Raw genomic sequence first — 25023 nt, forward strand, 5'->3', positions numbered from 1 at the left:
CTTAACGTGAACTAACATATTAGTTATTTTTTTTAAAATTAATTCACTAAAACATATGTCTCAGAGTCTTCCACGAATCTCATTTGCTATAATGGGAGAATTTTGCACCACTATTTTGTACGGGTTGCGTAGATCATAAGGCAATATATTGTGTGCAGTGTTAACTATTTTATTGGTAAAAAATGATTGTTCTCTGACTCGACAAACATGTAGCAACACTTGAAGTAACCAACGATTTCTTCAATTACAGTATTTCATACTAATGTTCATATTAGTTTTATAGAGTAGAATTTTGTTTTCTCTTTACATTATGCAACAAAGGTTTTTTAATGTCTGTAGTAAAAATCAACTCTTTAAGGGGTCCCCTTTACCTCCCCCCGCCAACCTTGCAACTCAGGGGGCCCTTATCGCCGTCACTGAGCAGAAGCCTACAAAACCTACCTTCTTTACTAAACATCAGGATTTTCCTGCAACTGATATCGATTCTGCCAATCACAGAGTGGTTTAAATAGGATAATTACTTCGCAGCAGACGAGTTGCTAGAAACTTTTTTGTTATAAATTTAGATTGTTCCAGATGAATTTTTAAAAGACAACTTCCTTGCGTTTCAAAATACACAGCGAAATACTTTATAATGCAGTACATAGAACAATCGTGGACACTTCTGGATTGTATGAACCCCATTGACTTTCAATGGGATCGTCACAACCCAGAGGTTTCCTGCTTTCCAATGGAATTATGACAGCTGCAAAAGGTTGAGAAGTACTAAGGTGTCTGTATTTAATAAAGCCACATGCACGTGTGCCCTAGACTAGGAAACTCAACCTTTCTCCAGGTCCTAAGAATTATCTCGGTGGCCCTGTACACGCACATATACTGTATATTATATGTGTGTGGGGGTGGGGGGTGTATATCACCTGTGTACACTGTAACGTGCCATAAACGCACGAATGTGAAGGTATGGATGCAAACTTCCCACCAGGATTAGCCATTAGGTGACCATGACTTTGGAACATTGGAATAGTGCATTTACTTTGAATTCAATCACCGAACATTCCTAATTTAACACAAGAAAAAAAAAAAGGAATTGCGACGACAGGCACGCTGATCTCAGTACAACCACTTCGTTGGATGAGTTGTCGATTTATAAATGCTCACAATATCTGGTCTGACATTAATGATTTCATTTGAGTACTTTGTTTCACAAACCCTCTATCGATTAACAACAGTGAAATTGAGTTACTTCTTATATTCGTACAATGAGAACAGCTTGCTTACAATATAGACTTAGAAAAATTGTACAACGTAACATCGTTTGCTTCAATTTCCGGAAGACAAATACTGCTTCTAAGCTTCCACTCCAGAAAGTTGAACAAGCCCCAATAAATAAACAAATAGTAAAAGTTGAAGCGTTTCCTTAAGATTTTAATTTAAATCCAAGGATATCAGCATTTCTATGATGGTATGTCTACCCTCATGTTACACTAAAGCAGTTGATTGTCATGTCGACAAATGATTTAAGATGAGTAGGTAAGTATTTTGCCCAATATAGCGTTTATTGTAAAACCTGTAGTATATGAAGTAAAATTTAGAAGACTTCTAAAAAATATTTCAGTTTTACTTTTGTATTGTCTAAACATTGTTCCATACCATATTTCCTACTTAAGTTTCACTTTATATATCTTCAAAGTATTCAAAATATGAAGCATTGATTGTAAGAAATTTGTGTCACATTTGTTTTCATAATTACAACACCATTAGGCCTTGTTTCCATGATATGAAAAACTATAAATATGCTGATCAAGGCAGTAATTTATTTTATTAAAAAAAAATATAAACTAAACGTAACGTTTCAACCTTCTAGCAAGGTCTTCTTCAGACTCTGTATCAAGTACAAAAGTAACAAGATACAAAAAACAGGGCATATATACACAAACATTACTCCCCTCCAGACTATTAGAAAGTTATTCTGGAACATTCTAGCAGGTGGCTTTCCCATGTCAACTGTACTTTCACCTAAAAGGCTAAACATATTTACTTCCATATAGAATGCTTTGGACTCTTTATCTCACGCTCTTTTTCCTTCATTCTTCTTCCTTCTTCTCTCCTCTTTCTCTCTTGTCCTTTCCACTCTTTCCAACACCATCTTCCATTCTTTGTTTAACTTCAGTCCCCCATTCCAGTTCATTGTGTCTTCTTCACCTTTCTTCTCTATTTCCTTGGCTTCCTTCCATTTTCTCACTAGCATGCTCTTCTCCCTTCCTATCTGCTTAGCCTCATCCCACTCTATGTCATGTCCTGTTTCTCTCGTGTGTTTAAATATCGCTTTTCTCTCTCTCTTAAGTCGTACATCATCCCTATGTTGTTTCAACCTGTCTTTCAGCCTCTTTTTCGTTTCTCCTATATACACATTCTGACATTCTTTACATTTCACTTCGTAGATAATCCCTTCCTCTTCCTCTTCTCTGTTTTCCTTTTTCTTGTTTGCATTCTTTGCTATTCTTAAGATGCTTCTCCCTCCCTTCCTGTAAGTTTTAATGCTCGCTTTCCAAAGCACTTTGCATATCCATAGGCTATTTATTTTGCCTTCTTTTCCAATTTCTTGTCCTCTCTTCCTTTTCATCACAGCTGAAAAAGAATGGCTATGAGAAGGAGGATAGACTGGACATAAACAGAAGAAGGAAGAAAAGTGGCAGGGGAGAATTGGATGAGAAAGAAAATGAGGAAGAGATAGAGAAGAGAGGAGGTTTGGAATAAGGAATATGGGGAAGACCACAGAAAAGATATGCAAAGTGCTTAGGAAAGCGGGCATTACAACTTACAGGAAGGGAGGGAGAAGCATCTTAAGAATAGCGAAGAATGCATACAAAAAAAAAGGAAAACAGATAAGATTTAGAGGAAGGGATTATCTACGAAGTGAAATGTAAAGAATGTCAGAGTGTGTACATAGGAGAAACGAAAAAGAGGCTGAAAGACAGGTTGAAACAACATAGGGATGATGTACGACTTAAGAGAGAGAGAAAAGCGATATTTAAACACACGAGAGAAACAGTGGGATGAGGCTAAGCAGATAGGAAGGGAGAAGAGGATGCTAGTGAGAAAATGGAAGGAGGCCAAGGAAATAGAGTAGAAAGGTGAAGAAGACACAATGAACTGGAATGGGGGACTGAAGTTAAACAAAGAATGGAAGAAGGTGTTAGAAAGAGTGGAAATAACAAGAGAAAAAGAGGAGAGAAGAAGGGAGAAGAATGAAGGAAAAAGAGCGTGAGATAAAGAGTCCAAAGCATTCTAGATGGAAGTAAATATGTTTAGCCTTTTAGGTGAAAGTACAGTTGACATGGGAAAGTCACCTGCTAGAAAGTTCCAGAATAACTTTCTAATAGTCTGGAGGGGAGTAATGTTTGTGTATATATATCATCCTGTTTTTGTACGTTGTTACATTTGTACTTGGTGCAGAGTCTGAAGAAGTCCTTGCTAGAAGGTTTAAACGTTACGTTTAGTTTATGTTTTATAATAAAATAAATTACTGCCTTGGTCAGCATATTGAGTTGTTTTCCTAACAATAGTTATTCCTATAATATTTATGATAGAGCCTAACATGTCGACAATAATGTCGATAAATGTTACGTAAAGCATGAAGAAAATTTGCTTTTTGCAGAAATACCCATTTTGCAAGTCAAATAGAATAATTTATCAGCTTAAGCAAAATACACTGCTTTAATAATGCAATAGCACTGTTACAAACGTGGTTATTTGAGTGCATGAATATTTGTATCATCGCGGTCTTATCATATTTGACGAATGGGCTGATTTTTCTAAAAACATATGTTCATAGAAATAATGGGTTTCTCAAATAAACGATTCATTTGTAATTGCAAATTACAAGTATCCGCTTATCAGAGTAAACAACTATGCCACTTAAAGAAGAAAATATGGCATTTTTAAGCATAGTGCAATAACAAGGATTGTATTGGAATCAATCAACGTTGGAACCGAGTTATAGTAGCTTAATTACTCGTAAAAATTACTTTCTTCGAGTAACGGTAACTGTTACCAGATTAGAGAATGGTGTAACTCAAGTTAAGCGTTACTTCGTAACACGTTATTATTAAGGTTAGTAACGTGTTAATTTTTCTGCACTTGTGTTATTGAAACGTTATCAAAATTACAAGAGTAATTGTAACAGTATTTCAGGCCTCCCCGATGGCGCAATGGTAGGAAGCGTCGTCGCCTTGTAATCAAGGAGTCACGAGTTCGATACCCGGTGGAGGCACCTAGTAGTTCGGATCGCACTTTAAACTGTAGGTAAAGTCCGGATTAGCCTTACTGTGCATAAATTGGACTGAAAACCCCAACTCAATCAATCAATCAATGTAACGGTATTTCTTTACTTTACTTACGTTAACTTAATTAATTCAGACTTGAGGATTTATTTGTAAGATGAAACATACGTTTTTTTAACCGTAAAATGAGCTTACTGTATGATGGTAACTGTAACGTTTAACTTTTGGAAGTAATGTAATGAACTAATGCATTATTTTTTTCAGATGGTTATCCAACTTTGACTGTAACCAGTTACTTTCTGTAGCTGAAACCTTTTTCAGGCATGGAACTAATATTTACTTTTAGAGTTACTTTTATGTATATTTCAACAGCTAAGAACAAAATTTTAATGTTCATATATGCATTTGTTTCCAGCACTTCTTTTGCATCATGTATTTTTATTTTCAAATATAGATGTTTACTTTGAATGTTATACCTCTACACATTCATATTTAAATGTATGACGTTTATTGTAACTTAAAGGAGGAAACTGAAGAAATGAATGGTCCGCTTTCACTCCGTACATGGAACATGTTACAAGTTATAGATAATCTAGACTAATGTTACTCAGTTAACTGAATTGTATTTCAAAAATATATATATACCTGTAACTGAACTACGTTCTGAACGAAATAACCGTACAAAGCAACTATCCGAAGTATGATTGGAATAAGAAATAATAACTATTTAAATTATTTTTAAAAATGGTCAATGTTATCACCTTACTACGCATGCAATGCTTTTTCACTTAATAGCTATAATACAAACAAGAGTATACTTTATTAGAAATTCTAATTTTATACAGATAATTATCACATGTTCAGACTTCGATGTCAAACACCGTGATAATTTATAAATTATACTGGGTATGCCAACTAAACTGCAGACTTAGAAGTAGTCGCTGTGTGCAAAATAGTACACTTATTAATGCAAAAGATAATTTTGATGCTCCACGAAACATGTTCATTGATAATTTATTAGATTTGCATACATTTCATGGTTATTGGCTGGAAAAATGTTTCAAATATATTCGTGTAGGTATTTCCACTTTCATCTTTACAGACCTTATGCTTGTTTCCAGTGAAGTCTTAGGGGAAGAATAGTTAATACTGTATGTTTATGGCACGGTTTTAGGTGGCTAGGTTCCCTTGGAACAATGGACGAGCATGCTGTTGTGGGTGACTTGTTTTCAATATTTGAACAAATTATGAAAGTTGCATTCATGTGGGTGCCTGTTCTCTTATGCTCTCCAGTCTATCACTAACAAAACTGTTCAAATCAGGCCATTTATATATCTATCGACGTCCACATGGACGGAAACACAAGCTCTCCACCAACAATATTAATATTGCACGAATGTCCTGTTTCACTTCGTAGAGAAGCTAAAGAATGTTTAGAAACTTTCGGAACACGAAAACAACACGCACACATTTTGAATCTTAGAGCCTTTTTCTAGTAGAGCCAACTCAATGTAATTTCGAGACAAGGCAGATGCAACATTTCTCTTTATAACAAACATAAAACAACATTTCCTTGGAATATATTTATCGTGGCTGGACAAAAATTAACAAAATTGCATCTTTTTATAGTTTAGACTTGAAGCAGGTTCTCCTGTCGATTGTGTGCATTCTTCTTGGTGTTCATTGCAGAAGTTCCTGAAAATACAATAAATCATCAATATAAATCACTTATAACCTAATAATCGTACTCATTAAAATAATGTGAACTGTTGCTTATATGTTCTATTATAGTAGTCCACAAGGTAAATGTTACAAAAAATGTTACTTTCAGAAGATACGACTTGCTCACATGGGCGAATATTAGCACTTCATATTATATTAGAGTAGAGGTTAATATACAACTGGCAGAACTCTACGAAATGTGTCATGATATGCCAGAAAGAAATGATTAATTATATATTTCTAATATATTTAAATACGTTCTGCCCTCAAAAGTAATGTTTATAATGCAGTGACCATTTTGATTCCTTACTTTATTTGTCTGTTAGTTATTGAGGTTTCAGTCAGTTTTGGTTACAGCGCAAACAGAAGCAGGAGTGATAACTTTTCTGTCTGTCCAATGTCCATTAAATTCCAAACCTTACTGAATTAATATTCAGTGTTACTTCAAAGGACGACAAACAACTAATCGGGACGGTCTTCTCCTCATAAAATTTGCATGAAAAGTTTCATCCAAGGGCTCCTCGCATCTAGTTGAAGCCCTTGGATGGATATATATATATATATATATATAGGGTGTCCATAAAGTATATCCCTACCCTGGGTATTGTGAGAACGGCTGTAAATAGGAAGAAATGGCGAAACACGTATTCCATGATGTTCAGCGGGAAAAGTTTTGAGGCCAAACAATCCCTACCCGGGCTGGCGTCGACTCAATTTTTTCAAATAGCAAGGGGGTCGAAGAATATGTCGTTTGAAAGGTGTTATCATAACCCCACCCCATTTGCCTTCAGTTGACATTGCACATGTAACTACGTGCCTCCTTCACCATTTGAATTGAGTTCCGATTGTGCATGTCGGTCCTTGCCCTCCTGGTAGCAATTTCAGGGGGCGCGATGATATGCGGTTTTGTGTACGGTTTTGTCATCTCTTGGGGGAGGTGCACATATTTGTAGACACTGCTGGGATATCCCCGAATCATGCTACATTGTAGGAACTTTTTCCAGCTCAGACTGTTGACTACGATTACTACTGTAGGAGTTGGAGTCCTGTCCAAAGCTGGTCATGTTCCACATTTGATTTCACGCCATTGTCAATTGGAGCTACGTAGAGACCCAGGATTTGCTGTATAATTGTTGTTATGATAACACCTTTCAAAGGACATATTCTTCGATCCCCTTGCTATTTCAAAAAATTGAGTCGACGCCAGCCTACCCCCTAGTGGGGGGGCCGGGTAGGGAATGTTTGACCTCAAAACGTTTCCCCCTGAACATCATGGAATACGTGTTTCGCCATTTCTTTCTATTTAAAGCCGTTCTCACATTACACAGGGTGGGGTGAGACTTTATGGACACCCTGTATGTATGTATGTATATATATATGTATGTATGTATAAATGTTACATGTTTGAAGCCCATATTGCTTTCAGTCTGCTTTGCACGTTCCGTCGTTTAATTTTTTCCACATCATTTATTCCAATTTGTTACGAATTTCAGGCGTGTAATAAGTTCAGAAATAATTAAACTAAAATAGAAAAAATGCTTTAAAATGACCCAGCTTCATGATAATAGGGCAGCTACATCCAATAACATTGGATTATTTTATATTTTGCATATAATTCCAATATGGATTGAAGATATTTGCCTTTTCTTATTATATTTTTATTTACAATAAATTCAAATCTTGAGAATGCTGGGGAAGTTCGGAAGTATATAACAATACTCAGTAGTAAAACTAAATATATATAACAAGAACAGAAGTATAATAAAAAAATAAAGAAAAAGAAACAATATCAGAGATGTCAACAATTGGATGACGAAGAAAATAGTGCACGAACAAAGTATTTGTCGGATCAATAGTGGAGTTTCAAGGAACAATTTCATATGAACAACACTACTCACTACTCCATTCAGGCTCGAGCCATGTTGGACACAAAGTTTCCTGGTCGATGGATAGGACGTGGAGGACCCGTTTCTTGGCCAGCTCGTTCACCCGATCTCACGTCGCCTGATTTCTGCCTTTGGGGACTACTTAAAGAAAAGTGCTACCACGAAGTTCCAACAACGCCAGAAAACATGAGGCAACGAATTATTGATTCTTGTGACTCTATCACTCCTGACATTTTGGGACGAACAGTGTGGAGTTTCAGACACCATGTTTTGAAATGCATTGAAGAGAACGGTCATCATTTTGAACATTTGATCCTTTAAACATATAATTGTGTACTTCAAATGATAACTAATTTGTAGTAACATACTTAATTTTGTTGTGCATATGAAATTGTTCCTTGAAACCAAAGAGTTGGAACAAATTAATATTATTTATTGTTACACAAGAACATAAATTGCAAACAATTTTCTTTTGCCGAATTCTTTGCACACATTTTTTTAATAAAATTCGTTTATGCAATGTTCTCAACGGAAACCAAAACCGTTATTACATAAAGGGTACAAAATGAATCTGAAACTACCAAATGTTTATAAATATTCGAAGTTTGCATTTTTTTTACAATTTTTTTCAAACAAAAAGTTCTTCTTTTTCAACACGGAATCCAAATATGTAAAACGAATGGGGGTGTTCTATTTGAAATTTCAAATTTACCCCCCACCCCCCTAAGGTGTGGGTGGCGGCCACGAAATTTTTGCGGCATTGACTTACCCCCTCAATAGTATCAAACTTTTATTCTGTGCAATTTTTCGATTGGATGCATTCTGCATGCGATATTCCATACTATCATTATAAATGGACCACCCGGTATATCTTTATCTGTGATAAAACTCTTAATTACAATAAGAGGATGGTGTTTCAGTTTCTTGAACTGGTATCTTTCAAGGCGGGGCAAGGCACACGGGCAGACAACATTCTTATAGAACCGCTTTAGGCAAGCATTGTCATCTCACTCTCGTTTCCTAAAAGTTAAGGACCACATGTCGAGCAGAGTGCGTCCTTCGGACACAGTGGAGATGATGGTGAGAGCTATTTTTGATTATGTTGGTTTTTGTACTGTTTTGCTTAGGTTTTTTTTTTATGAAGTGATTTTGTATTAAGTGTAAAAGTGTTCGTGTGGTTTCATGTTCGATTGTTAGGTGGTAGTTAATGGAAACGTAATTTAATCTGATGGCAGTGAATTTTAACATTTTGTGAAAGAACATACCTGTTAAGTGGATGTTCTAGGTCAAGTAGTAGACACACTCACATAGAAGAGGAGGACATAATGTGTGTAAATATTAAGATTGATTGATTTGCTTTTTTTACTTCGCTTTTTGTTCCACTTTTGGCTAATTTGCGAAGATGGGGATGAGTGATGACATGATGAAATTGATGAATGAACACTCACCAAAATCCATGCCCAGACCGGGAATCGAACCCGGGACCCCTGGCGTAGTAGCGCGATGTGCTAACCACTCCGCCACGGGGGCCGGCTGTAAATATTAAGAGTAGGGGAATACTTTGTCAAAGTAGACTTATTAACAAATACTTAAATATAACGCGACAAATATATAATGACAATATTATCATTGGGGAAACAAATAATCGACAGCAAACTAATAATTAGTGCATAATCATTAGTGCATATAGATATAAAAATAAGAAGAAAATTTCTTTCAAAAACAAAGCAAGAAAAGTTCGTGTTTTTCATATCCATAATCCAATTTTATTTATAATATCTCAGTGAATAACGATATATCCAATTAGAAAAATTGTTTCCGATTTGAATATGCATTTTATCTTTTCAATTCTTTATATTTTCATTGAAATGAAAACGCCAATTAAATATGCCACTGCATACAATCGGCGGCTAAGACTATCCATAGGCAAACTACCGATCGCTAATATTAAAGTAATATGTAATTAAATATAACAACAGCACTTGAAGCATCGAATTCTTCATATACTTAAATGGGAGAACATTTGTCTGTCGCAAGTGCATGGACACAACTTACGTGTTGCCATCTGCAAATAGAGTAGCTTTACCTGAACAGCCCAATTTTAGATGAAAAGCTAAGAGGGAAATTTTATCCAAAATGTCAAATTGCAGGACATTAAAGATACAAGGCTAATATTTTACTTTCAATTTTTAAAAATATAACTACTGACTTCTTTTTTTAACAAATAAGCATGTACAATGTAGGTAGAATGAACCAATAATTTTAAATGTAAATTTGTTTTGAAAAAATAAACTATAAAATTTACTCTAGTAACACAGCTTGTTATAACCTAATCTTAAATAGTATCGTGCAAATTGTCGATTTCTTAATTTCTTTAGATGGGTAGACAAATTCAAAGTAATAATCCTATTCCTTTCATATTACCTTCTAATTCCGTTAAACATAGGTCCTGTACATTTTACCCATATGTTACATATGTTTACAAACATTTTTCGACAGGAATAGTAATAATTATTTTTTTACTTAAGAAATCCCAAAATATTAAACAAGAAGGACCCCTACCCCCAACACATATTTTCCAATTCGAACACTATTGTATATTGTATTGTGAGACAGTCCAGGTCTTGGACTAAGCATACGCTGCTGAGATCAACCGTAGTATCACAGAGAGCAGTTGACACAACTTCCTTTGCGCGACTAGCATTGTAACTTCGAGAAACACTAAAAATAAATCAGGTAGATGTTATTTCCCTCGCCTGGACTTTCTGGAGTGCACGACATGGAAGAAATCCAACACGTGTCAAGGATACAACAGTAACAGTTAAAGATAAAAAAGGAAAAAGACAACTAATTGTATTAATATTAATTAATTTACTGATTGTTAGATGAAGCTGATGAAGGGGAAAACACAAATCCACACCCATTCTCAGGCCAGGTGTGCGAGTCGTTCGTGACTTAGCACCCCTTTTATTTAATTCTAGCATATACAATAAGACATGTGCAAGTGGATACGCAATCAACTTTAATCCATAGACCAACGCATATTTTAGGAAATGCAGACGATATCAGAATAATATGATGTACAGAGCAAGCAGTAAGTAACAAGAATATACAAACATCTCAACGAAGCTTTAAAAAAATGGGATTACATATAAACAGATACATAAAAAAGTAATTCTACAGCTAGAAAAAGAAACGAAAAAGAATTCCAATTAAATCTACTTCGCTTTTGGTGCCACTTTTTGGCTAATTGGATGAGTAATGATTTGATGAAATTGATGAATGGACAATCACAAACATCCATGCCCATGCCAGGATTCGAACCCGGGACCTCTGGCGGGTCTCTTTAGACAATGTGTATTTAAGTATTTAAATACATTAATAACGAAAAAAAAGAAGAGAAAGAAATACGAAGAAAATTGCAATTCGAAAATAAAGCATACTAAATCTTACTAGTAATTATGAAAAGTAAAGATGTGCTCAAAACTGCAAAGCTGAGAATGTATCAGGGGCGGCACCAGAAATTTTCGACCGGGTGGGCAGAAGCTGTATATTGATAGATTAGGGTGGGCAGGTATAAATGTAAATAAATATTATATATGCATGTAAGACACATATATGTACGACATGCATGCATATGTATCCCCTTCTCTGTTACACTCCCGAATTCCCTTCTGTTTTCCCTTTCCTTTTCATGTTTTCTGTTTTACTCCCTAATGCCTTCTTATATCTTTCTTTCTCAGCTTGTTACCTCTTTCTCCATTTCACTTTCTCTCGTTCCATTCTTCAAATGTTTCTCTTAACTGCCACGCACACACTCATCACATGTATGTGTGTGTGTGTTTCGTATCTTCCCTCTTCCTTTTCTAATCTATTCTCGCATCTTGTTCTACTTCTTTGTTTCCGATGGACACAATTACTTCAAGGAAGTATTTGTGTGCGCGCAGCCATACATTCTAATCACATTTTGTCCTTCAAGTGGAAAAATACAAGGCACATACCTACTCCATTTTATATATTAGGCGACACTGATAGAAATTGTGATGGTAGACAATGTTGAAGGATTAAATTACTTTTTCGTAATTTAAATCCATGTTCCTGATCATATTATTTTCATCATATGAGATTTTGACTGAAACTTGGGGGTTAATGATCACTCTTCTTGGCTTACAAGCTTATTACAACTGACAAATGTATGTGAATGTTTGCAATACCGGCTATCGGGTGCCAAAACTTGGGGGCAAGGACAGTTTACTTCTTTGGTAACGTTAAGAGGCCATACTGCGGGTGCAACAAGTAGCAAAATGTGGCGGGGGATCTTCCCCCCTTGTTCCTCCTAATCGCCGCCATCGGATATTTGTATTAAAAGTTATGTCTTATTGGGAATGTAAACACACACACACGGAAAACCCAATTCTTTGTTCATTCTGCATAAAGTATCCCCAGGCATATGAAAGGCTATTTTGACAAAATATCGCCCAAAAGTAATAGTCAAGTAACATTGAAAAATCTGTTAGCTAAGTTGTTATTCTGTTTCTGAAGTGAGTCTTCGTTAATCATGCGGGAGAAGTGATGCACGTAGGGTTAGATGAACACATGCACTGAGGTAACAAATGGTTTACATTTTGTAGAATGTGATTTTGGACACAAGGATTTCATCGAAATTGATCACTATACCGGTAACTTTTCGAAAGCGCTCAAATGTCAACCTCTATCCTGAGCAGTATACCCTGGAAACTTTAATCTTGCAAGAGAACGAGTCTCTGGCGCCTGGACCCACAGTCTAAATAATAATTTGTGGGGGGTTGCATTTTCAATGTCTGCGTGTATTTGTTTCCCCCCCCCTCCCCTTCGTCACTTTCATCTAATCACCATTGAACCTCATTGTCGCCATTAGCCAAAATTAGCAGAAAAGTGACTTCACATAAAACAAATCAGTCGAATCAACAACAACTTACTCTTCCAAAAGTGGAGATTCTTTAGTTCATACCACTTCGAAAGTTGAGGTGGTAGTTTCAATTTCACATTGTTTCATTCTTGGATCAAGGTAGCTAACTCCGTGAACAATAATGTTGTTTTCCGAAAGTCTCAAATATTTGTCTCTGGCAATATACCCTCTTAAATGAACTCATCTTCTATTGTCATAATATAACACGTTCCCTGCGAAATCTTTCTGTATATATTTTTTCTCCAATGGCGTAACATTGTCGCCTTATAACGAAGAGGTTCATCTACTGCCCCCTCTTCTGGTGGAAGCACAATTCACACTGGTTCAGAGTCCACTTTAAACTATAGGTTTAGTCCCGATTAGCCTATCTGAGCATCAAAGTCGACAAATAGACAAAATTTTCTTATGGATACTTCGTGACATACCTTTTCTTTTTTACTTCATCTGCATCTAAAGATTCTGTTGACCTTTTCGGCTAAACCTCTGATGCTTCTAAAGTTTAAACCATTCTCATCGTGACTGATTAGTTCTCTGACGCCCTCAAAACAAAGCTTTCCTTCTTCTTTTAATTCTACGTAAGTTAATCACAAGAAAAATCGCATGATTACATAACTGACAGGCAAAATTTATGTGTGGAACTAGGATTTCTAAATAGAATTAGCCACCCTTTATCAATTCAATAATTCTGTTGCTTTTTCCAAGCCCATAACTGTTACATCAAAATTAATATACCTCGGTATTATAGTGGTTATTGTGATTGCTTCTTATTAGTAGAACGAATTTCAATGTAGACCTAATTAAAAAGTCGAAATAATTTATTGTGTTCCTGGAGGAAGCAACGCTGAGGTTTTAATTTGTTTATTTAGAGATTACTTTAATCATACGCAGGCCGGGAATTATATATATGTGAAGATCCGGAGCTTACAACAACAAGACCCCGCCCCAATCCCCTCCATAGTTTCAGTTATATCTTTTCGCCAAGCTACATGAGGTGGTTACTTATAGCCTACGTTTTTCTACATTTTTCAACACATCCAAAGTACCTAATTTTTTCTATATGTGGTACTTTTCAAAGCAGTTTTTTCCCCAGTGAAGGCCCGGAGCTGCAGCCCTCAAGCTCACCCTAAATCGTGATCTCATTTTGACCATACCCTGCATAATGTTGCGCCTCCTAAGCCCACTAGCTGCTTCTAATCATAGAAGTATTCAATTGGTCACCGTTTTCTTGTTACAAGAACTCTAGTAATTCCTTACTGCTTTCTAATCACAAAGTTAAATCAGCTTTTTATGGGATGATGATATATGAACATTTCCTGTATAGATAATATTCGTTAGTAAAATATACATGTAATGAACACCTGAATACACTTATTTATTGCAACATTAACATATCTCTAAGTATGTGTACTTAGTGAATTTGATTGGGTGGGCAATCGGGTGGGCACAGGAATTCTTGGGTGGGCGCTTGCCCACCCGTGCCCACCCCTGTCGCCGTCCCTGGAATGTATAAAACAATGATTATACTAGTAGGCTACTGATATTGGGATGTGAAACGTGGACACTAACACAAAGTAACTAAAACAAACGCATTTGAGAGAGAAATGTTGAAAAAAATATTTGGACAAGTAAAAGAAATAAATAAATAAAATGCAGTATGGAACTTTATCAAAAGTACGAGGACATAACTATTGCATCAGATATCAAAATTAGAAAATTTCAATAGGCAGACACGTAATCCGAATAGACACAACAAGGATCCCAAGGAAAATCATAAAGGAAAGGTGTTTAAAAAATCGGCCGTTTGGGAGAACATGATACGGATGGGAAGACAGCATACGCGAAGCAGCGAAAAAAGTCCTAAGAACGGATAATTGGAAAGAGGTAAAATAAAGAAGAATAGAGAACTGAAGGAGGCTAAGGCTGTTTCTATTTTGTTTTTTAACGTATATTTTTCTACCTCTTGGGTTAATGTCGACAACGAGGGTGAAAGGTGAACAGATAAAATGAATTGTCGGACAAGCACATCTTTAGATTGACCAGGATTCGGAACTAGAACTTCTGGCCTTGCAGCACGTGACACTGACTACTACAGTCGTTTTAATTCATTAATGAGAATGAGAAATTCACCATGTTCGTACTTTGCATACGAATAGTCACCTGCAATAAAAATGGGATCTTCTCCCTGCAATGCGTTGTGTGTGTTGTCTAACTGCACGGCGATATGTCAACTTCAATAGCAGTAGGAATTAGCTATCGCAGTGGACTTGGGCAATACATATAGTAACTCAATGCATGGATGCGGGTATTTCAGGATATTTGTTCCCCATTATTATTGCCGGTGACTGTACATCAGGTACAGGTGATTCAAGTTCTCAAAGGAAACAAGATGCATTCATTTTTAACTGTTTTCGAATTTTAGATTATCTACAAATTCACATGAGGGTTTGTTGGCATTGGTTTTGGTATGAATTGGAGCAACTTGTAACAAAAAATCCAACACATGTGTTAAATTAGTGTCGCTATGTATAACACTAACGCATTTCCATAATAGAAAAATCTGCACTTGCGCAAAACCAAGGAGCACAATTATGAACACAATATGCCTTTCTTGAGAAATGGGCCTGATGTATGGGGTGAAATCTGAGGTTATTAAAAATTAAATCTAAATGGATGAATAAAAACCTCACTATACAAGATTAAGCAAAGGTAGAGGAAAGTGCTTAATAATGGAATAAGTTTGTAGTATGGAATAGTACGATATATTTACTGTATGGCGCTGTAACCCCGTGTGTTGTGTAACCTAGTTTAATGAACTGGTTGTATAGTACTGTAGGCTATAGCTATTCAGCTTGTTGTGAAACATGTGCGGAACAGGCGCGAGACAATCCTTTGTGTTATTTGCAGTTGGTGGATTATCGGAAATAAGTTGTTTTTATGTTGTTTCTTGTCCTAATGTAATATAAATCTAATGAGGGTTATTTTGATAGATAGGCGGGAATTTGTATTGTGAGATTTCAATAACTCTGTAGTTGGTTAGGTCCGACTTTTGTGTATATGAAAACAAAGATGGTCAGGTTCATAATAGAGAATGCTATGGGAGATTGCAACATGGAATAGTGTTCCATGTAAAGAGTCTTACCATTATTTTCATTATCTCCTTACAAATGAGTAAGAGAAGAAAGGTACGGAAAGAATAAAATATGATGGCCTCAAATCAAGACGAGAGAAATAATAAATAGGTGCCAAAAATTTCATAACGTCGCCACAAAAGCTATAATTTAATTGCATCGAACCGGACACCACAGGAAGCGGAATTGCGAAAGCTGGAAAGGAAACCACGTTTTTTCACCCGAGTTGGAGGAACGATTGGTGCAGTATCACTTTATGGATAACAAAAGATTTTGGTTGCTACTCTGGAACACCCCTCACTCCTGTCCCATCTACATTTGATGCTTGTTCTCCAACCTCTGTCCACGATGGCGCAGTTGTAGAGTCGTCGCCTTGTAATCAAGGGGTTCCGGATTCGATACCCAGTGGAGGCACATAATTGTTCGGATCCCACTTTAAACTGTAGGTCCAGTACCGATTAGCCTTACTGTGCACAAAGTGGACTTAGAACACCAACTCAATCAAACGATCTTGATCCAACGTCTGCCCACCATGATATCGCTTCAACGTTACCTACATCTATTACATCTGGCAAAGAAAAACTCACTCAAATGTTTCTCCAGTGCCAATGGTACAACTAGAAGTTGTTTTGAAAATTTCGGGGGTTCAACTCCCCTCCCCTCCGTAAATCCTGTAGATATAATTAGTATTGTAGATTTTTAGAAGCAGGATACTTCCTAGTTACTTTACTTGTATTTGCCTCAGAGTTATGGATTTTTACTAGTATTCTATGTTACAAGCTCTTTCTTCTTCATTTCCTGTGGTATTCCATATTTGAAGTACTTTTTCTTTGGATAGAATTTTGAAACTGATTTCAATTGACTTTTTCTTGCTGTTGTGATTTTAAGGTAACTGAAAGGTGGATACTGTAAGAAACATATGAAAGTGTAACATATATTTTTGGCAGTACTTAAATTCTCTATAGTTAGCTGAATTTGCAAAAAACAAGGATTGATTGGTATTGCATAATTAGGTACTTTCCTCTACCATTCAAACATTACAGCATATAATATTGAAAGGTTCTCTTCTGTTTACCTGAATATTTCCAGTTTTCAGTTATGATCTTCAAGAAATCTGTGAACTCGGATATTTCGTTAAGAAATGACCGCTTGAGCATGGTTAAGAGTCCCTTGCTGGTAATTTTTCCGTTGAAGAATTCATATTTTATATTTCCGTAAGGTATTGAACGAGGAGAAACACTGTATTTACAGCCCTTGCGTGAGGGATTTGCGCGTGGCATTCATCCTTCCAATAAAATGAAAATGCAACTTCGCAGAGATTGCGAGCGTGTTATAACCCTAAAGCCATATAACAACATAACAAATGACTGAGCGTCGGCATGGTTCGTCACGCAATTCGTATATGATTCATATTTGTTAAAATCCATGCTTAACAAAGCACTAGCATAGACCAATCATTAGTGGCGTGCACCCCTTTTTTTGGTTTCAGACTTTTAAACCAAATTAACAACTTTAAATATAGATATGCAAATCCTACTCTTAATTACGAATTTGGAAACGATTGAAGCTGTTGGTGTGAAGTTTCATTTAAGAATGTATTGTGGAATCATTTGACATTTTGTTAATAACAACGATCTGATGCTTCTGAGTACAGTCACGGACACTTCAGGATCGTTACTATCTGTATTGACTTTAAATAGCGCCTTTATAACCCATACGTTTCCATGACTGTACATAACCAATTAAGAGGTACATGAGTAGCTGCTCGAGCTGTCATATTTTCGTGTGAATAAAGTTCGAATAAATAACCAGCGTATAATTTCAGGAACAGTGGAGCAAGTGCTCCAAGAGCACGTGTCTCATCACTTAGTTCCTCTCTCGCATAGTTTTCCACATGATAAATTGACTTCTTTAAGACCTAGCTGATAATCAAAACGTAATAAGATCTAACTATAACAGTAAAAGCAAAAGATTCCTCAGCATCTCAAAAGCTTACGTGCAATATTTAACTTGTAGCTCCAATTCACGAGCACTATTTAACAGGTAGGTGTCAGCCCAATGGCCGATCGCGTTAAGTGGTCGCTTTTCTTCCCACCGATGTTCCCGGGTTCCAGTCTCGGACTGAGCATGGATGTTCTTTGTGAATGTCTCTGCATCAGTTACATCGAATCATCACTCGTCCTTATCGTCGCGATTAGCCAAATGTGACGCAAATGAGGTTAAATAACAAAAACGCAAATACTAAACAGTAGGCATATCTATATCAAGAGCTCTCGCTTAAGGAGCAGGCGGTTCTGGGTTCAAAACTGGGTGTCTAAACCAAAATTGAATCGTTTAATTCAGAAACCCTATATCTTCAAAAATAACGTTTGTGAGAAAATAGCAGAAACATGTGCTATTGTTCCACATAATATTTGAGCGTAGTAAAAAAATTGGTCAAATTGAAGTCCCATTGCCTCAACATTCTTTCTTGGCTTTTGAGAGTTTCCGATATTTAATAGTTGGGAAATAATTATTATTCTAATTTTCACATAGGGGGTTTCTGCAAGAAACCACATTCGGACATTTGTTTTGCGCGATAATCTGCGCAATTAAATGATGCTCATTTGTCCTCACTTGGTTTTTGGAGGAGAAAAATCGAAACGGATCACAAATAAGACTTGTTCTTTTTTATTCATGAAATAGATGGCATCGAGAGTAAAGAAAATGAAAAAAAGAAGTTGAAAACAGAAATATATTGTTCTCTTCAGAATAATTTGAGCGAAACTTCAGGGGAACAAAAGAAAGAAATCTTCCACGTTAAAAGATAAAAATTCACATTTGCAAAGAACAACAGGAGTTGCTCAACGGTCCTAAACTTCCTCATAGTCCAAGTTCAGGCATTCAGCATCTGTTGCTGGCCACAGCAGAATGTTGTCGTAGAAGCTCTCATATCCGTACATGTAATCCAGAAACTAACGAATATAGTCTAGATTAGTAAACTTTTGCTGAGAGTACTAAGCAAAGTGAACGTTGAGGAATTGAGCCCACCGACGAACTGATGAGCTACAACTTTTCCCTTATTTCTCTTGCTGAAGGAGAAGTGCTTGAAGGATGGTGTCTTGAAAGGTAGTTGTTGTTCCTTTGGTATACCTCTTTCATAGCAGTTGGTTCTTTTCTTATGTAGGTGAGGCCATCACTTCTTCAAAGAACGGATTTCGTCGCCTTGAACACTGTGAATGGAGAAATTCCCATACTCGGCTTGCATTAGAAATCACATCAACATATTCTCCAACGAGTAAATTCGGTCTGTTTTTCTCAAAGCGCGTTCGAAGGAACCAAAATCACAGACGTAAGGTAGGAATGAATTAATTTATTGACAACCGATTGACTCATTTCGTTCCATCACACAAATTTTTGTTAACAGCACGAACGATTAATTTTATTGAGATAAAGAAAAGGTTTGTGTACTTACCTTGGCATACTTTTAAACATTTCTATCAAAATTTGTACGATTACGGAACATTTTTTGTAACGAATATGTGCATATTCAGTATTTGATATACACACCCTCGTAGAATTCTGTTGGTACTTGTCACACCCTTCTTGTAAGCATGCTCCAATAATTTCCTTTCTCTGGATTAGAATCTTTCTCTACAGTCACATTTTTCTGTGAATGCCTCCTAAAATACAATCTCGGAAGAACTTAAACTGGTCTTATTTGCAACTAAAATTCCAGATTTGATGCCTGGCCTATATATGGATGTTTCCTTTTGAATATCCCTTCATCATTTTCATCTAATGAGCATTTATCCTTATCGTCACTATTAGTAAGAATTAGCAGGAAAGCAACTTAAAATGCAAGTACAAAATACAAATGGTGCTGTTTGCATTACATATTCTCTATTACTAATCTCCTAATGGTCAAAGGACACGATGTTCCTTCCATCCAAAACTGTCACAAAGAGTGACGATTCTCTCCTCTCAAATTTGTCTTGCATACATTGCCTGTACTTTTAATCACGCTCACGTAATACATGTTGTAATAAACGTATGCCAGATTTGTCACCCAAATCTCAATAACAGATGGAATGTAAGCTTTTAACAAAGGAGCATCAAGTTCATAGCTATTCCAATTCACAAAGCAGGTCTCCCCGATGGCGCAGTGGTAGCGTCGTCCCCTTGTAATCAAGGGGTACCGGGTTCGATACCTGATGGAGGCACATAGTGGTTCGGATCTAACTTTAAACTGTAGTTCCAGTCCCGATTAGCCTTACTGTGCATAAAGTGGACTTAAAACACCAAATCAATCAATCAAATCCAATTCACAAAGCATTTACAAGGGGAGACTTACTTCTTTTCTCACCATTTCCACCTAATGGTCTATGTAATATACCTTATCTAACAGTGGAGGCGATTAGGGGGTCATGAAAGGCAGTTGCCCCCAACTTTTTGTCCTGGCACTATGACCTTGTCTACCAAGAAAAATAAGTGTCCTTGCACCCCAGATTTGGCACCCAATCGCCACTACTGCTGTCTAATATTTAATTTCAGTTCAATATAAATGGAACACTCACTACGCAAAAATACAGGAAACTACACCAAAAATACAAAAATAGATTTGTAATGAACGGATATCATATTCTCTACTAGTTCTAGAGTTTGAATACGGCATTCCCAGTCGGAATTCTAAGATACACTACAATAATAATAATAATGATAATAATATAATTAATAATATAATTTTGCATAAGGTTTCATTGCACACACAACTAAAAACAGAGTTGATATTCCACTCCTTGTGATCATACCTCATACCTTTAAGAAAATACTAGCTCCTAAATGTCTATGCTGGTTTGTAACATACAGATTCCCTTTCTCGTTTAAAAGCGTAAGGGTGAAAAAAGTCGTAGCTTCTTACAAAATAAAAAATAATTATGCAGAAATAAAAAAATGCAAAAAAAATATGCAAAAAATAATTGTACAGAATTCATTAGAAATATTTTAAAAGACAACATTTTTTTGTTATTTTTACACGTATCTCCTGTATCTCAATCAGATGCATTTCTCATGCATCTTTAAAGAAGATGTATGGACAATGTTGAGATGGACCTCAAGTTAAATTGCCAGCGACGGCCAAAATTAGATGGATCCTACTTGGAATAGAGGCAGATTAAAATTATTCGTTGATACGGAAACAAACGTTTCCTGTTTAGAAATGATAGAGGGTTAGTTTTCTAAACAGAATTTGTGGTACCGTTTAACTGTGCATTATTGAAACTTATAATGTAATTTTTACCTCATCTGAGTCATCCAGCATATCTGAGCTGAGCCTTGCAACTGTGCCATTTGCGACTGAAGTGCCTTTTTTGGGAGGGAAAGTATCCGACATGTGTGTTGAGTTTACTGTCAGTGTTGCTGGCTCCAACTGAAAAGAGAAAGATGGAAAACTGTGACGTAATGTTATTAATGTTATAATATATAATGCATATAAATCATAAATCGCCAAGAATTAGAATTAGAAATTTGTTTGAAGTTCACTTAATGTGCAGATAAGCTAAACGGGACTGATCCTACAGTTTTAAGATGCACCCAAACCACTATGTGTCTCGACCGGGTGTCGAAGACTTGATTACAAGGCGACGACGTAACCAGTACGTAATTGGGGAGGCCATAAATTAAGAAATCACTAAAGTGATGTAAATACTATTTCAAGTTGCTATCCTGAAATAAATTTAAATAAGCAAAATATAAGCTAAATTTGCATACCAATACCCAGTGCTTGAAGTGAAAGAAAATAGTATAGCTTAGTTAATCCAATTAACGGTGTTATGATTATGAATGTACATAAGTGTATTTTGGTTTAAATATATCTATGGTTTATTGCAATACCAAAATCCAGAAGGAAAGTTTTTGCGGATACTTTATTTGTCCTTTTACTAGATGTGCAACTCAATAGAACAATGACTTCGTGGAGAGAATAGAATTTATAGTGTAGAGAATTTTCTTTCCGAGCGGAAAGTTTTTGTTTTAAACAATCTAATTCAACGTCAAGAAACGTCAAGGTTGGTTGGCAACGTAAAGAAGACATCCTCATTTGGTTCTCAATATCGAAAAACGTGAATAATACATTACACCAATTTTCTAAAACCAAATTAACCTTTAAGTTATGAACGTTGGATTTCCCTCCAATATTTTTATTTTGTCCGAATTCTATAATTTGATTCTCATTTTGTTTGAACATGTAGGCCTGTCTGAAATAGTACATACATAAAATGGACACTCGTACAAAAATCAAGAACAGAGAGATGCTCAATGGCAGAAACATCGATTGCATGTTTCAGCATTACATTTCTTATATTGGGAAAAGTGCGATATTTACATTTTAAATAATTTGTTACAAAATTTAAATGCAGCATTCATCTTTCTCTCTCTCACCCATTCAAAGAACGTTGGTGGAAAACCAAATCTGTTTGAAACACTTTGAGTTAGTCAAAATAATTAATCCTGAATTCCTCTCACACTTTTGTCGTCTCGCAAAACAATTTTGTAGCATCTGTGAAATTTCCCTAAATGACTGTAATGAACTCCAGACCGTGAAAAAAGTGAATTCGTAAATTTCATCATACATTTTAAATACATCCTATTTCGGCTATTTCGGCCTCCCCGATGGCGCAGTGGTAGCGTCGATACCCGATGGAGGTACAATTGGTTCGGATCCCACTTTAAACTGTAGGTCCAGTCCCGATTAGCCTTACTGTGCATAAAGTGGACTTAAAACAACAAATCAATCAAAATCAATATTTCGGCTATTTGCCTCTCATCGATTGCCTCAAATGTACTTTAATTTTTAAAAGGTGTGAGAAACACTGCTTGCAGGCTAACGAAGTTCTGGCATCTGAAAAATCAATTTTTTCAATGTTGCGGACGATCTAAATTGTGCCGATATTTTAAAATATCTGTCTAAACCATAATTTCGGATAGAAAGAAAATTAACCCTCAGAAATGTTAGGATATCTGTTCTAGTTTGGCTATAAAACTTTTAATAGGGTGCATTGTTTATGATGGGAGTAGGCGCTACAGTGAAAGTTTAAATCGGAACATTGAACGAATACGGATGACATATAAGCATTTAATTAACAATATGCAATTTTATTTATACATTAGTCTTTGTTAGCCAGCAATAACGGTTGGTTATTGGTTAACCTTGAACTGATATATGGTGTCATGTTTCCAGTAGTCAATAATTGCACTTAGGAAATTAAAATCTTTGAGTAGTTACTTCTGCATTTGTAATTTCGATATTTGAAAGAAGAGTTTCTTGATAGAGATACGGGTATTAAATTACCATGAAGGGGGTTTGGGACAAAAATTAGCGTGCGTTTGCAAAGGTCTTCAAGGAAAATCCTAGGCACCGTCGTTAATTCCCATTTAGCTATATGGGACCTTACACACCGAAGTGACAAGAGACATGGGACACGTGTCCCTTGAAAAGAACCAATCAATTGTAACATTCACGTTGCAGTGACTTTACACGCTGCATAAATCAGCAGTCAATTGGTCGGTCTTCAAGTGGCACGCGATACTTGTAGCTTGTTACTTCAATATGAAGTCGTCCTTTGTGTACATCTGTAGCAGAACCCCAAACGTATTTTCTAATATTCCCATTTAGGACTGCTATTCCATTATTGGAGCATTGTTTTGTGACAAGGCATGTAAGCGAGTTATTAGGGATTGTTTTCGGTTACTGCTCGTAACTGACAAGACAATATTCAATCTTCTTGTGTCACTTTCACTCATGAAAATATCGTATCTTGCCTCTGACGTGTGCCTCAATGTACAGTTTATCGTTAGTAATGCCCTCGAAGAAAACGTAGAATAGATTCTGAATTATTTATTTGATTTTAGTAAGTACAGCATATTCATGTACAGTCACCGGCAATAAAAATTGGACACCATGATCTTGAAATACTCGCTGCCCTGCAATGCGTTATGTGTGTTGCCTAACTCTACGGCGGTGGTAGAAGTTGCCATTGAAAATTTGCTATTAAAATTCACTTTTAGCCATCACACTTAACACACTTTGTGACCACAATCTAAGCTTTTTCTGGCATTGTTAGTGTCAACGTCAAAGGTTTTCCCGTATCTTGTGTTAGACGAAATCTTCTGGGGAGGAGTCTGTTGCCGTTGTTAGAGCATCGACAGCATCGGCCGTTAATCCATTATCCAGTAGAACTTCTTCCAAGAAATCTGGAAGATCATGACGAATGACTACCTTACAGGTGCAGGGCCTGCAGCAAATTCTATTGGTGGTCCCGAATTCCGATGGGAGGGAAAGAACCAGAAAGAAATTGAAATCATCTCTGATTTTACAGAGAATCTTAAGTCGATTTCTTGAGTAGACAAATGTTGGCGTGTGGGCGACTAGTTGAGACACTTCCTCAGCGAGTAATGCACAAGATGTCAGACGAATATCGGCCGGATGAAGTTTCCAGGACAATATTGCATATCATCTCTTGTCTGTACCTCATAGGGGGTAGAGTATCAAAAGTTGTGTGGGGTCGTTCCCTCTCCCCTCACCCTTCATCGGACGACTCCTTGCGTCGTTTCGCCCGGTGCGGGCGCCGAAGAATGAGACATCCATCTCAATCAAATCCTAGGCTGGGAGCCACCCTCCAGGGTTCAAAAATATAGTCAGACTATAAATATGCATTTATATGCTTTCAGGCCCATTCCATAGCAATACAAGCGACATATTTCGTATGCCACTTCACGACGAACCAATAAAATGCAAGCTTACGTCGCTACTGTGTAATATATTGCAATTGATTGGTTCCTTCTCAAGTGACGTGTGCTGTGTTTTTCTTGTCACATTAATGTAAAAGTGGACTTAACGCATGTAATTTTGAGATTTCATATTCTAAAGAAAATAAAGAAAGCACTGTTAAATTCCTCTTTGAAAGTATTTTTGTGTCCACAATAAGAATTATGCATGTGACATTTAGTTTCCATGTTCTTGGCAAAGTTCAGGTAATTGTCAGAACCTCTAGCAAATTCATTTTTAAATTCCTGTGTTT

General features: G+C 36.4%; 1 protein-coding gene across 1 annotated transcript in view; it reads right to left on the reverse strand.

Moving 5' to 3' along the window:
• Window positions 1-5129: 5129 nt before the first annotated feature.
• The window catches only part of LOC145984475 (uncharacterized), a 54310-nt gene continuing 34416 nt past the window's right edge, over window positions 5130-25023 (reverse strand). The window contains exons 3-4 of the mRNA XM_083118134.1: window positions 21246-21374; window positions 5130-5978 (exon numbers count right to left, since the gene is read on the reverse strand). Coding sequence (XP_082974260.1) covers window positions 5964-5978; window positions 21246-21374 — 144 coding nt within the window. The 3' untranslated portion in view covers window positions 5130-5963. The remainder of the gene's footprint in view (window positions 5979-21245; window positions 21375-25023) is intronic.

Source organism: Lepisma saccharinum, chromosome 2, assembly GCF_977018435.1.
Source record: "Lepisma saccharinum chromosome 2, izLepSacc3.1, whole genome shotgun sequence".
Lineage (NCBI taxonomy): Eukaryota > Metazoa > Arthropoda > Insecta > Zygentoma > Lepismatidae > Lepisma > Lepisma saccharinum.